The following is a 13,589-nucleotide window of genomic DNA, read 5'->3' as shown; positions in this document are numbered from 1 at the left end:
TTTTTTTTTTTTTGCTCTTTGCCTACCTAACAAGAGGGTCATGGACAAGACCAGCATCAAGCAAATTTTGAAAGACTGAAGAGCTGTAGTTGTGAAGTTAGAATTCATGTATCAGATAGGGTGGAGGGTAAAAGCAGGAAATCAGAAAGAAGGAAAGATAGAATTTCACATTTGTTCAGCTGTTTGTAGAGTACATAAATTGTTTTTTTTTACACAGTCTTACTTAGTTCTTTGAAAATCCATTAGAAATAAGCAAAGAAAATATCTCACTTTTACAGATGAGTAAACAGAGTTACTTAAGTAACTTAAGCTTTGACTGAAGTTGCACAATACCTCTGATAAATGGTACCATGGAATTTCAACCCAGGTCTACATCCAGTGTTATCCCAGTGTAATGCTATTGCATTGAATGAGGTGATAACAGAGTTGGAAACTGGATGGAGTATGACTGGTGGTTAAGAGATGAAATGGTAAATTTTCAAAATGTTTGTTCTTGAGTTCAGATAAGAAAGAGACCAAAACTTGGTATTCCTGGCCAGGAGCAAGCATTATAAAATGAAATGTTTGTGTCAGCAAATTTCTAAAAAAAAAAAAAAAATTAGGAAATTAGAGTATCCTGTTTTAGAGAGAGAAAAAAGGATCTATGTTTCCATAGAGAGAGAAAGATTGAAAAGCCAAACATATCCAGGAATATCTATATCGTCTGTGGCGATCTTAAAAGCAAACCACACCAAGAAAAAAGATAGATGAAAAAAATCTGTGAGTAGTGTAGGACAAATCAGAGAACTGTTCAAAGGAGGCTGTTTGGCAAAAAAAAAAAAAAAAAAAAAGGCATTACAAGGTACATTCAGCAAGTGCCCACTGAGGAATTGTGCTATGAGAAGCTTGATTATAAACATACTGGAGAAGGCTCCAAATGACATTTTTTTCAGTGATCTAAATGCCAGGGACAAAAGAATATGATGTAAGCTTAAGGAATGGGACAATTTATGGTTTACTTTGGAAAGAAAATCTGGAAAAAAAATGAGAGCTGTTGGCTCAATATTATAGTAATACCGTTAAGCAAGCCAGGAAGAAAGTCCATTAAGTTGTATTTAGAAATGAAGTGATCACTTGAGATAGCATAGCTCTATAATTAAAGACACATTCCTGGGTTGTAAATCAACAGAAGGAGATATAGAGCAACTTAGGGTATGGACAGGGTAAGTCAGTTGTGAGGTAGAATGGAGCCAGAAGAAACCAGAATGAATCTAGCACCTGCTATGAATTCGTTTCTGGGGATGGAAGGAGTTACTGACACCTGTCACAAAGAAGGCACCAGATTTCATCTGCAGCCAGGGAGTCGCACTGTGGGAGTAAGAATACTTAGAGGGAAGTCTCTAAAAATTGTTTTTTAAGAGGTAAAGTTGGGGGAGGAAGGAGAGAGAAGGAGGGAGAAATCTTACCTGCTGACATGGCTAAGCCAGACCTGGAGCCAGGAAAGCAATCCAGGTTTTCCACGTGGGTAGCAGAAACCTAGTGACTTGAGCCGTCATCCCTGACTCCAAGGGTCTGCATTAGCAGGAAACTGCAGTCGGGAGCCAGAGCTGGGATTCCAACCTAGGTGCTATGATGTGGGAAATGGGCGTCTGGATGAGCATCGTCATGGCTAGACCAGATGCTCACACCTGTTGTGGACGTTTTTGTAGAGACACATTCTTGTTCAGTTTATCTTGACAGGACAGGGTGTTTACCTCCCAATCAGGGCCATTTCTGCCTCCTGGAGAACACACAGCTGCATCAGCTGAGAGCTGACTGTCCTACTTGGTGCAAGGGATGCCCCGGGCTTGAGTGGGTAGGGGAAGGAATGCTGCCCCACTTCCTGCAGTACAGAGCGCGCCTCCACAGCACCCAGGCATCCGGCTCCATGTCACTAGCACCAAGGCCAGGAGAGCCCGGCTTTGAGCCAGAACAGTGAAGGAGGAGGATGAACACTGAAGAGCTCCCAGACCTCCTGTGTCAGGGCTTTGGAGAGAACTGTCACTTTAGGGGTTAAGGAATAGGTGGGGAAAGTATGTTTAAAAAAAGGATAATAACAGGGGCCAGCATTGTGGTGCAGCTGGTTAGGCCTCTGCTCGGGACTAGGATATGTCACATCTGAGTGCCATTTTGAGTCCCAGCTCTTCCACTTCTGATCCAGCTGCCTGCTAAAACACCTGGGAAGGCAGATGACCCTGCCAGCTACATGGGGACCCAGGTGGGGTTCCCAGCTCATGGCTTCAGTCTGGCCCCACCCTAGCTGTTGCAGCCATTGGGGAGTGAACCAGTGGATGAAAGATTCTCTCTCTCTGTCTGTCTCTGTCTCTCCCTCTCTGTCACTCTGCCTTTCTCTTAAATAAATAGTTTTTTTAAAAGATTTATTTATTTATTTGAAAGGCAGAGTTACACAGAGAGAGGAGAGACAGAGAGAGAAAGGTCTTCCATCCGATGGTTCATTCCCCAGATGGCTGCAAATGCCAGAGTGCCAATCCGAAGCCAGAAGCTAGGAGCTTCCTCTAGGTCTCCCACATGGGTGCAGGGGCCCAAGGACTTGGGCCATCTTGTACTGCTTTCTCAGGCCACAGCAGAGAGCTGGATGGGAAGAGTAACAGCAGGGACTAGAACCGGCGCCCATATGGAATGCTGGCGCTTCAGGCCAGGGCATTAACCCACTGCACCACAGCGCTGGCCCCAAATAAATAGTTTTTAAAAAGAGACAGTAATGGAAAACTGCAGATAAAGAGATACCATTTTTAGCTGATTTAAATATTAAGGATTGTAGTTTGAGTGACATTAACCATAAATTTTGCAATGTTATTCAGCAGAATAAACCAGTATTGTATTGTTGTATGCTCTGCACTCCTCTGCCTTCACCTTGGCCTGGCCTGGGAAATACGTATTGGATAAATGGAACTAAGTTTGTATTTATTTAATTAAATATAAACACAATGTAAAATACCTGACTTATAATGGGGTTAATAGAGCATTTATGTTTAAGAAATATTGCTTTAAAGATTTCTACTCCCTCACCCCCCACCACCAAAAAAAAGTCTCCATAATGTTAAATTTTTCACTTACGGCTGGTGCCATGGCTCACTAGGCTAATCCTCCGCCTGTGGCGCTGGGACACTGGGTTCTAGTCCCAGTCGGGGCACCGAATTCTGTCCCAGTTGCTTCTCTTCCTGTCCAGCTCTCTGCTGTGGCCCGGGAGTGCAGTGGAGGATGGCCCAAGTCCTTGGGCCCTGCACCCGCATGGAAGACCAAGAGAAGCACCTGGCTCCTGGCTTCGGATCAGCACAGGTGCGCTGGCCACAGCGCGCTGGCTGCAGCGGCCATTACGGGGGTGAACCAGCTGAACAAGGAAGACCTTTCTCTCTGTCTCTCTCTCTCTCACTGTCCACTCTACATGTAAAAAAAAAAAATTCACTTACACAGCATGGGCAGTTGAACCAGAACCAAATCTCTTTTTCATCCTATTACATGATACACAAAATGGATCCTTTCTTAATTTCCTGTTTTATGTAGTCTCCTTCACTAAAGTTTTCCTGTCCTTAGACAGTATTAAAGACTTGTGTGAAATGGTCTCTGCAAAATGCTGTTCAGGAATCATTTTTACTTTTACCTTTACAACCAAGGATCTGGAAGGAAAAGAGCCTTCTAGAATAGCAGGTCTCCTAAATCACACATGGTGTATGAGGCACAAACCAAAAAGCCAACCAGCCACCGAACTCACTACCTAGGGACTGATCACCAAAGCTGTATTAGTTTATTGATGTAACAGTCAAACTGTGGCTTTATGGAATTTTTTTGCATTGGCAAGCGTGGGAAGCTCCCAATTTACCATAGATTCCAAAAGCTTGTGGGTCAGTGGCTTGGAACACCAGTGCATTTCCCCATGGAGGCGAGTGATGGTTAGTTTTCCAGCTTGGCCTGGAGAACTTCATTTAGTCCACAGTGCAACTGCACTGATGCTACTGCTCCAGTTCTGAGGTCAGGAGGGGACCGAGGTGCTGGGAGCCAGGGCCTGGAGAAAACCAGAGGCTTGGGTAGGCGACAAGTCTGCAGCATCCCTTAAGTCTTTGAGGCTAGTTCTTGCCATGTTTCCCTTCTCTGTCAGCACTAGAGGGTGCTTCAGAAACTTCATGGACAGGAATTAAAAAACAATCTATTTTAGGGAAAAAATATTTTTGAAATCCATGCATACGAGGATTAGTCAAAACTTCATGCAAGTGCATATTGTAAAAATCTATACATGGTTTTCAAAACTGTTTTTGCACCAAAATAGACCAATCTTCTAATTCCATTTCTCCAGGAACTTTTCATGGCCCCTTGTATTTCCTGGTCCTGGAGGTTTCTCCAACACTGTTAGGTACCCACCCAAGTATTGTTAATTGCCTCTTCTCTTTAGAGAATTCCATTCAATTTTTTTTTTGATTTATTTACTTATTTGAAAAGCAGAGTTATGGGGTTGGGGGATCTTCCATCCTCTGGTTCTCTCCCCAGATTGTTGCAATGGCCAGAGCTGGGCTGAGCCAGGAGCTTCTTCTGGGTGGCCCATGCAGGTGCAGGGGCCCAAGGACTTCGGCCATCTGCTGCTGCTTTCCCAGGCCATAGCAGGGAGCTGGATCAGAAGTGGAGCAGGCAGGACTTGAACTCGTGTCCATATGGGATGCTGGCACTGCAGGCAGCCATTTAACCTGCTACACCACAACTCTGGCCACCATTCAAATCTTACTGCGGTCCTTTTCTCAGCTCCCTTAAGTGAGATGCTAAAGAACTGCAGTGTGATTTAAACATTCATAATCATAGTAGATGAGTGATAGAAGTTTAACAAACCCAGAACTCTGTGTTTCTCAAAAAATTATCTATGTGTTTACTAAGACACAGAGAGTGGGAGAGTGAGATAGAGCTCTCATCTGCTGTTTGAGTCTCCAAATGCCCACCACAGCTAGGGCTGAGCCAGGTCAAATCTGGAAGCTGGAAACTCACTCCCTGGAATCGTCACCATTGCCTGTGTGGTGCATCTGTGTGCATTTTTAAAGGAAGGTATCTGTTACCATAAATGAATACTTAGTTAGAAATTATAAAGAATATCTGAAAGTGACATGAGAATAAAAGAAGTAGGGTTGAGAGAACTATGGGTTAGGGTTGGGGGAGATATCTTCCTGTCCCTGAGGTCACCCATGTCACCGGGTTTTTGGTTTTCCTGGCTTCTTCCTGCCTTTACACCTCTGAGCACTGAAGCATTTCCCACACGCCTAAAGCCCTGTCCCCACAATTGCTCCTGCAACAGGATTTGTAGATCTCTGGAGTGAGCAGAGTGTCCTTCATCCTGGTAAAGATAACTAACCGCTTGTACATGAGGCTCATCTACTGTTAGCTCAAAACCCTCCTATGGCTATGAGTATCTTCAATGACAGCGTATTTCCTGTAGGATATGGAAGCCGACCAAACCACGTTAGAGAGGAAAACTCTCCGAAGAGCCATGTATTCAAGAGAGGCCAAAGCCCAAATGGAGGATGAAGATGAAGGTAGATCTTTTCCATGTATCTGAAACATTCTAATGGGATTGTACGAGGTTTTATTGACAATACAATTCTTTCAATAGCTTCATGAGTTTCACGTCTACATTTGCAGTCAATTTGATCTGGAAATCAATAATCTCATCCAGGCATAAATTTTATATGTATTTTTTCATTCATTTATTCTTCACCTATTTTAAAAATTGTTTTTGAGGTTTGCCCTACTAAAAGCACTTAAACTTTTCAGCACTAATACTTACATTTCCATCAGTCTGAAAGTGGTGGTATTTTCTTTTGGGGGAATGATAAAAATTCAGCCTACCTGGTGGCCACTTGGAGTTTCAACACGTTTTTCTGTATGTAGAGGAAGAGGAGGAGGAAGATGAAGATGATAACATGTCCACTGTGATGAGGCTCAGGACTAAAATGCCCTGGAAAACCTGTTGGCGATACCTCACTTCCGGCGGATTCTTCTTGCTCTTCCTGATGATTTTCTCTAAGCTTCTGAAGCATTCAGTGATTGTGGCCATAGACTATTGGCTGGCCACATGGACGTCAGAGTACAGTATAAACAATACTGGGAAAGCTGACCAGGTACGATGCGCTTAGTTATGTTTTTAACCCATCAAGTAACTGTGGAGATTAACGGTGGCATTCTCTTACCTTGTTAGATACTAGCAGTGAAAATAGTCAGGACACTTCTTTGATAATTCTGTAAATAATTGGAGCAGGACCTGAAATAGAATAAACTGTCAATATGTTAAAAATGGTATCTATTATTTTATTTTGAAAAGTTTATCCTAAGAAACATTTAAAGGTAATATTTGGATTGGGATTAAAAGGAATCACATCCATGTTTTATACATGTTATAGATATGTTATACACAAATGTCTACCCATATAGGGCTCTTTTGTTATTGTTCTAATAGTATTTGATATTTAAGTAACTGCTCTACAACACAGAGAGCCAAGAATATGCCCCAAACCTGACAGCAAACAGTGTCCCTTCACTTGTCTGGAGGCAAACCTAGAACACAGTGGAGGAAGTGAAGTAGGGTCTTGGATACTGCCAAGGTCTCCAAGAGCTGTACCTCTGCAAGATAAGGAAGTTAGCAATGTCCTCTGACTTTGAGGCTTGGTTTTCTAGGAAGAAAAAAACTCAATCGGTAATTTCCTATGTGCTTTTCGATTGCTTCGCAGACCTACTATGTGGCTGGATTTAGCATACTTTGTGGTGCAGGCATTTTCCTTTGCCTTGTTACATCTCTCACTGTAGAATGGATGGGTCTCACTGCGGCCAAAAACCTTCACCACAATCTCCTCAACAAGATAATTCTTGGACCAATAAGGTAAAAAGTAGTTATTTCGCTCTCCCACACACAAAATCATGGAAACGTGCATTTTTAAAATTGCAGTCAAATGTGCAAGTTTGAAGAATTTGTTTGGTTCTTGAGAAAATAAATAAGGACCTTCTCATTTCTGTGACTCTAAACTGTCCATTAGCAGTGCTCAGGGTCCAGATAGTTGAGGATTATCATACATCTCAGTTTCATTATTGCCTAGGTTTTTTGATACCACACCTCTGGGACTGATTCTCAATCGATTTTCAGCTGATACCAACATCATTGATCAGGTGAGTTCCTGAGTTACTTCAAAATTCACAAATTGTTCAATATAAACTAAATATAGGTGTTTTAAGACAAAGCATGGTTTCTCTTACTAATAGAGGATTGCTGAAATTTAAATGAAAGCCTGTTTGCTTTCATATCAATGGATTCATGAAAACGATTACTTAAGAGAAAAACCGTTATTCAAACTAATTTGTGTATGTAGAAGAGGATACTTAAGAATCAGCATGAAGTAAAGAGAAATAGTAAAGAATGAATCAACATTTAAAGTTTTTGATTATAAAAAGAAATTATTTTGATTAGTGTGTATCTCCATCCACAGTATCAAGTTCACAAAACTTGAGTAAAATCCATTCAGAATATCTCCCAGAATAAAAGGTTGGGTCCTGAAGCTTTAGATGAAGCAGTGTTGGTAGAGAATCCCAAGAATGCTCCATTTAATCTCAGATCCTTAGCTCTCCAGAGGTTTGTCTTGAAAATGAAGACAGGAAACTCTGAAATTGGATCCCGTGAGAGCAGAACCCGCAGGACAGTTGAGAAAGAAAAACCTGTCACATCTAGCTTTGGCCTTTTCTGACTTGCCAGAGTGGTGTTGGGAACACATAAATTACCTCCAGTTTAGAAAATGAATGCTTTTGATATCCGCAGCTGACTAAAGAACACGGGAAGAAATTATGATATTTTCACAGGACTGGTGTTAGGTCACACTGCCCCTAAAATAAATTTAAAGAACTATATATTGCAAGAGCCAAAACAGTCATTATTTAGCAGTTGATAGGATTTCTATCCAGAGAATTCAAAACAAACAGTAAAATTGAAATCCAGTTAGAAAGTTCAGGAGAATATGTTCAAAAAACCCATCTTGTGAAAATTGTTAATTTCCACTCTGCCAATTAACAAATTGAGTGAAAAATAAATTTCATTATTAACAGTAAACACTACAGAAACAGAAATAAACCTAATACTATAAAAAGATAACCAATAATCTCAAAAGTCAGAAGAATGCTACACAGCGAATTTACCTATAAGATATCCAAAAATATTATTTTATTAATATACTCTGTTTCTCATAGAAGATGAGTATATCAATAAAGAGAATGGAGAAATCAAAAGCAATATGATACAGAAATTTAACATAGGGTGAAAGCATATTGCATGATAAAAAAATAATTTTTCAAGCAAACACATTGACAATTAGCTATCCATAACATAAAAAACAAATACAAAGTAAAGATGACCATATAAAAACAACAACATAGAAATTAAATTGTAGGAGAATAATGTTAGAAACTTGAGGTGCAGAAGGTCTTCCTAAGCAAGGCACAGAACTTCAGGAACAACAAGGGAAAAGGCTAACAGAAATGACCATATGGAATGTTAAGCTTTGAGCTAAAAACACCAAGGACAAGTTTAAAATGTAGAAGAAAGACAATAATCATAATATATAAACAGCAGCCAAAAATCAATAAGGAAAAGATAAGTGATCTGATCAAAAACATCAAAAGGATATGAACAAGCAATTACAGAAAATTAATTTAAATATCTTACAGTCCAGGAATATATGTATAGATTCTTTTTAAATAGTATGCAGCTACTAAAAAGATACAGATTTGTATCTGCTGACATAGGAAGATATGTAGTCTGTATTGTTCAGTAAAGTCAAAGAAGCACATGAAAGAATGAGATTTCTAGTACAGTCATTTATATACAATGCTTAAGAAAAATGGAGATACAGCTAGGTAAGTAATTAATGACACGTTGGCTGATAAACAAATATACTAAACTAAGGGCAATGAATGAAGAATTACTTACAATGAATATATTTGTATACCACTTTTATAATTAACTACATAGCTTAAGATTAATTTTCTGATAAGTTTTTTTTTTTGCATCCTAACAATGTTTGATGTGAGCTAAAATATATTTTCCTTTCAAACCACCTTTTCAATAGCATATCCCTCCAACTCTGGAATCTCTGACTCGCTCAACACTGCTCTGCCTGTCCGCCATTGGGATGATATCCTATGCTACTCCTGTGTTCCTGGTTGCTCTCGTGCCCCTTGGAGTTGCCTTTTATTTTATCCAGAAATACTTCCGAGTTGCTTCTAAGTATGTAAAACAGTGTTCTATGCCTTTTCAACCCCCTAGCTATTGATTCATTGTGAACTGCATTTGCTATAGTGTTTTCTCAAGGTAACATGTGGAATTTAGAAAGGCAACCTACTTTTAACATGGTGAAGCCAATCATTGGAAGATTTCTTATAATCATCGGGTAGTTGCTTGTGTGGGCCTTCCATAGCCCTGGATGTACATTAACATGCAGAATGACTTATTGGATTTTGAGTCCAAAGACCATGACAAGTTTATCATTTCATGGTCCTTTCTCTGAATGTGACATTGGCAGACAACTTAGAAAATCAAACATAGTCCCAAAGAGTAAGTGACTGATTAAATATTAATATATTCCACAAGTGAGAAAAAAAAGGGTTAAACTTCTATAGCTCCTTAAAATACATTGTGTGAAATATTAATAGAAGTAAAAATGATTGAATAGCTAAATCAGAGTGATTTTTACACAGTTAGATAATCTTGAATGTCTGATAGTAGTGCTGTAATTTTCAGAGTTGCAAAGTGTCAGATTGGACCATATTGTGTGTGACCTTAATTATCCAAGCAGATAAATAAAAGGTAGACATGAATTTTAGGTTCGTTTGTTAATATTGAATGTGTCATTTGCTAAGATGTTGAAGAGTTATTTAATACAAGTTTGAAATTTTCAGTTCAACTTTGAAGCTCTCCTATACCTAATACAGTAAGTTTTATGTCATTGCAAGAATCACTTTATTTCAACAAATGCTTAATAAGCATTGTGTTACAAAATAATGTGCTAAGCCACATGACAGATGAAAAGATCAATGCTACAAGAACCTGTTCTCAAGAAGCTAACAGTCTCTTGGGAGAATAAAACATGTAAAACAATCCTACTGTACATATTCAGTGCTAGAATTAGAACACAGATGCTGGGTTGATTCAGAGACATGAATGGAGTGTAGGGAAGATGGCGGAAAGTAGGGGAATGTAAGAACAGGGAAGGCTTACAATTAGGAATCTCTGAATTGATTATGTAACATTTCATAATTTTACAGTATGGTTGTATTTTCCTCAGGATTATGAATTAGAGTCCTTCCAGTGTCAGGGACTCACATTTGATCTGAGCCAAAAGACCAAGAAGCAGTAAATGTCAGGATCCGTATTAAATCTGGAGTGTTTCTTTATCCTCGTCTTCATCTTCTTCTTGTTGCAAATTCAGAACAAAAAGGAGAAGCTGCCCATCAATTAACTTCTTCATTTTTGTCTATTATATTACTACTGATATTGCTGCTGGCTAGAGAGGCAGAGACATTCCAAGTTATTTCAGTACTGCTGGCTATTTCCAAACCTACCCTTGCCTTCTCATCCCTAATAGCAAACAGTCGTATCTTATATCCGTCACATACTCATTTACCCTTGAGTGATAAAAACTGAGGACAATGCTTGGGTAAATATCCTTGTCTGTTACAATTTGGAAATTGTGAATTCTGCTCATTAGCAAGAATAAGCTGTGAGTATTGGTAGTGTGTAAAATATGAAGGAGAGAATTGTTTTTTGAAGAGTTCACGTTGATAATGGATTGTACATCAGTCTTGTTTGAAGTCCTCTGAAAGTTAACAGATATGATTCTACTATTAAATCTGATAGAGAAGAGGAACTTTTTTAATGTTGAGGCCCTTCAGCACACCCCATGGTAAAAAGCTCAGGCAGCTTAACTGATAGTTTTGTATACATCAAGGAGAATTTAATTGGGGATCTAGCTACAAGAAAAATGCCTTGGAATTGTAATATCTGTCGATATGTGTCTCCTTACAGGAATACAAGATCAAGCTGTGCTCTCACCTTTTTGGTTTCACCAAACACAGTTCTGTAAACAGAGGTTCCTCCTTCCTCATTTTTTTTCCTTCACCACAAACCTCAATCTAGTAACCACCTGTTGCTTGTGTTGGACTTACAAGTAGTTGATGTGATGTTTAAAAACAAGACACTCCACATTCCTTCCTGTTCGTTCTCCCGTTTCCTTATTTCCTTCCCTCCCCAAGCTCAACATCTGCAACTTCTGAAATAAGTGAATTTGTTTTAGAAACCCCAGGTTGAAAACACTTTGCATTTGCCTTGTGGAACTACGCAGGCAGTTCAAAGTGGCCTGAGATACTTACTGAAGATGACGTAACAGTTTTTCAGTTCAATTGACCCTGGCAGGTAAATGGCAGTTCTGTTTCTCTAATTCTTTTAAGGCCAGAGACTAGAGATGTGTAGGGGAAAAAAAAAAGAAAATAAAAAAGGATGCTTTGAAACGTGATAGAGCTTTCACTTCTATAAATGGTAGCTCATAGGGCTTAAAGAAAAGTTGTCATGAGTATGCATCTTTATCAAAAGAATCAAATGCAGGTATTTCCATTCACTTAGGATGGCATATGTATGCAGATCCTTGGAATAAAATGTAAATGGAAGCTCCTTGAAGGCAGGGATTCATAATCACTGAAGCCAAAGTCAAACTCATAACCTTGTTTCTAAATTTACCCATTCTGTCTGTACCCACCCTGAGACACAGCACAGTTATCCTTCAAGTCTGCCAGGCTAGTAGCAACCAAAGCGTATCTGACACTGACCTGTTATGATGATAAATTAATCCTTGTAGTTTATAAAGCTGTTTCTGGTATACTGTCTCACAATCTCCTCTTTCAGATCTCAACAACATTACACTGTAATTCAGAATTTTAAAACTATTGCTTCTTATATCATCCTAACTGGTGCTTACCTGTTCTCTTTCATCTTTTGCTTTATCTCTCAAGTTATGCTGACTGAGCACAGCTCTGATAACTTTTAGTCTTCGGTGATTTTTTACCCCGCAGCCCATTAAGGGCCCTCTACAGCCAGTCCCACCTCCAAAAGGCTGTTCTTTTAAATGGCCTTTTCCCACTACAGTACTCCCACAAGTTTCTGGACACCAGCTACATTGAACTTGTGGGGTTATTGTTACCCATTAGCCAGAATTCTTATCTTTTGGTCCATTTCACCGGAGCCTTCATCATGCCTAAGTTTTGGTCTAAGTTCTATTTGCTCAAAGATAATACCACCAATTTCCTATGTACACACTTATAGCTTATTTCTCTGTGTTCCTATAGCAGTGTACTTTAGCTGACAGGGGTGGGGAATTTCTGACCAATGGAACGTATAAGGCACATGGCATCATTTGGTCTTCCCCTGCCAAGGAAACCGCAGGCTAATTTTTAATTTCATAATTTTGTATGGCCAGTGAATAATGTTACTAATAGCCAAATGGTCTTTGGCACAAAAAAGGTTCCCCACCTGTGCAAGTTTAGCAGTTACACAAGGCTGAACCTATATTCCTTACATGCCCATCTTTTTCTTCTCTAGATTGTAAGCTTGGAAAGATTTTGTTACCGGAGTGCTAAGGGAAAGTAATTATAGAGGCCATTACAATACACCATGGCAAAGCAACCTTCATTTAGAATGAACCTGGTGCTCTTTGAACCTGTATGCGTTGAAGTTTATTTTTGCCCGTCTCTCTCCAGGGACCTCCAGGAACTTGATGACAGCACCCAACTTCCACTGCTTTGTCACTTCTCAGAGACGGCTGAAGGACTCACCACCATCAGGGCCTTCCGGTCAGTACACGTGCCTTCATTTTGCTGGTTAGATAGTTATATCATCAACAAATATTTATCTGAAAATAAGTGACAATTGCTACCATTTTTTGGATGCCCTCTGTACCTGTGTTCTAAACTAGGAGCAAGAAAACATGGTCATAAATGACCAAAGTTTCAGTCTAACCATCTGAAATGTCAACAAGAGAAAAAGAAGATGAAACAACATTTTGGAAAAGTGCTAGCCCTATGACTTAGATTATATTTTAAAATCCCCTAGCCTCAGTTTGCTCATCTGTGAAATAGGAAAGTCAATCTTCGTCATCGAAAATGACTAATTGAGCTAATGCATGTAAAGGGTTAAACAAAATGACTATTGAAGAAGCGCTCAATAAACAAAGTAAAGTAAATGTATACATAGTAATACTAACCAAATAAATAGTTACTGCAAAGTTATTTTGGAATTTAATCTGTTTTTTAATATTTGTAAACAGAGTCAAAACCTAAGCTTTAGATCAGGAGTGTTTTATTACCCTTCAAGCAATTATGTATCCCTGTTTTCCTGTTCAAGTATGAACAGAAAAACAGGTGGTATTACTGAATATTTCATTTAATCTAGAAAAATAACCAGTTAAAGTGTTAATATCTTTCTATAATCATAATTGCAAGTGTGTATTGATAATTGGAAGTTTTTCTAACTTAACATATTTTAAAAACTT

At 39.2% G+C, this 13,589-nt stretch overlaps 1 protein-coding gene and 1 long non-coding RNA gene across 11 annotated transcripts in view; one reads left to right on the top strand and one right to left on the bottom strand.

Moving 5' to 3' along the window:
* The window catches only part of LOC108176990 (uncharacterized), a 174,042-nt gene that overhangs the window by 28,348 nt on the left and 132,105 nt on the right, over nt 1-13,589 (bottom strand). For both annotated transcript variants that reach the window (XR_016213537.1, XR_016213544.1), the window contains one exon: nt 6,204-6,274. This is a non-coding gene — a long non-coding RNA (uncharacterized LOC108176990). The remainder of the gene's footprint in view (nt 1-6,203; nt 6,275-13,589) is intronic.
* The window catches only part of ABCC9 (ATP binding cassette subfamily C member 9), a 146,964-nt gene that overhangs the window by 99,904 nt on the left and 33,471 nt on the right, over nt 1-13,589 (top strand). For all 9 annotated transcript variants that reach the window (XM_089303256.1, XM_089303255.1, XM_089303254.1 and 6 more), the window contains 6 exon segments: nt 5,453-5,549; nt 5,905-6,134; nt 6,741-6,889; nt 7,104-7,173; nt 9,120-9,277; nt 12,799-12,891. In XM_089303256.1, coding sequence (XP_089159382.1) covers nt 5,453-5,549; nt 5,905-6,134; nt 6,741-6,889; nt 7,104-7,173; nt 9,120-9,277; nt 12,799-12,891 — 797 coding nt within the window.

Source organism: Oryctolagus cuniculus, chromosome 9, assembly GCF_051225735.1.
Source record: "Oryctolagus cuniculus isolate XC-2025 breed Fujian yellow rabbit chromosome 9, ASM5122573v1, whole genome shotgun sequence".
Lineage (NCBI taxonomy): Eukaryota > Metazoa > Chordata > Mammalia > Lagomorpha > Leporidae > Oryctolagus > Oryctolagus cuniculus.
This window is presented reverse-complemented; position numbering and strand designations above follow the sequence as displayed.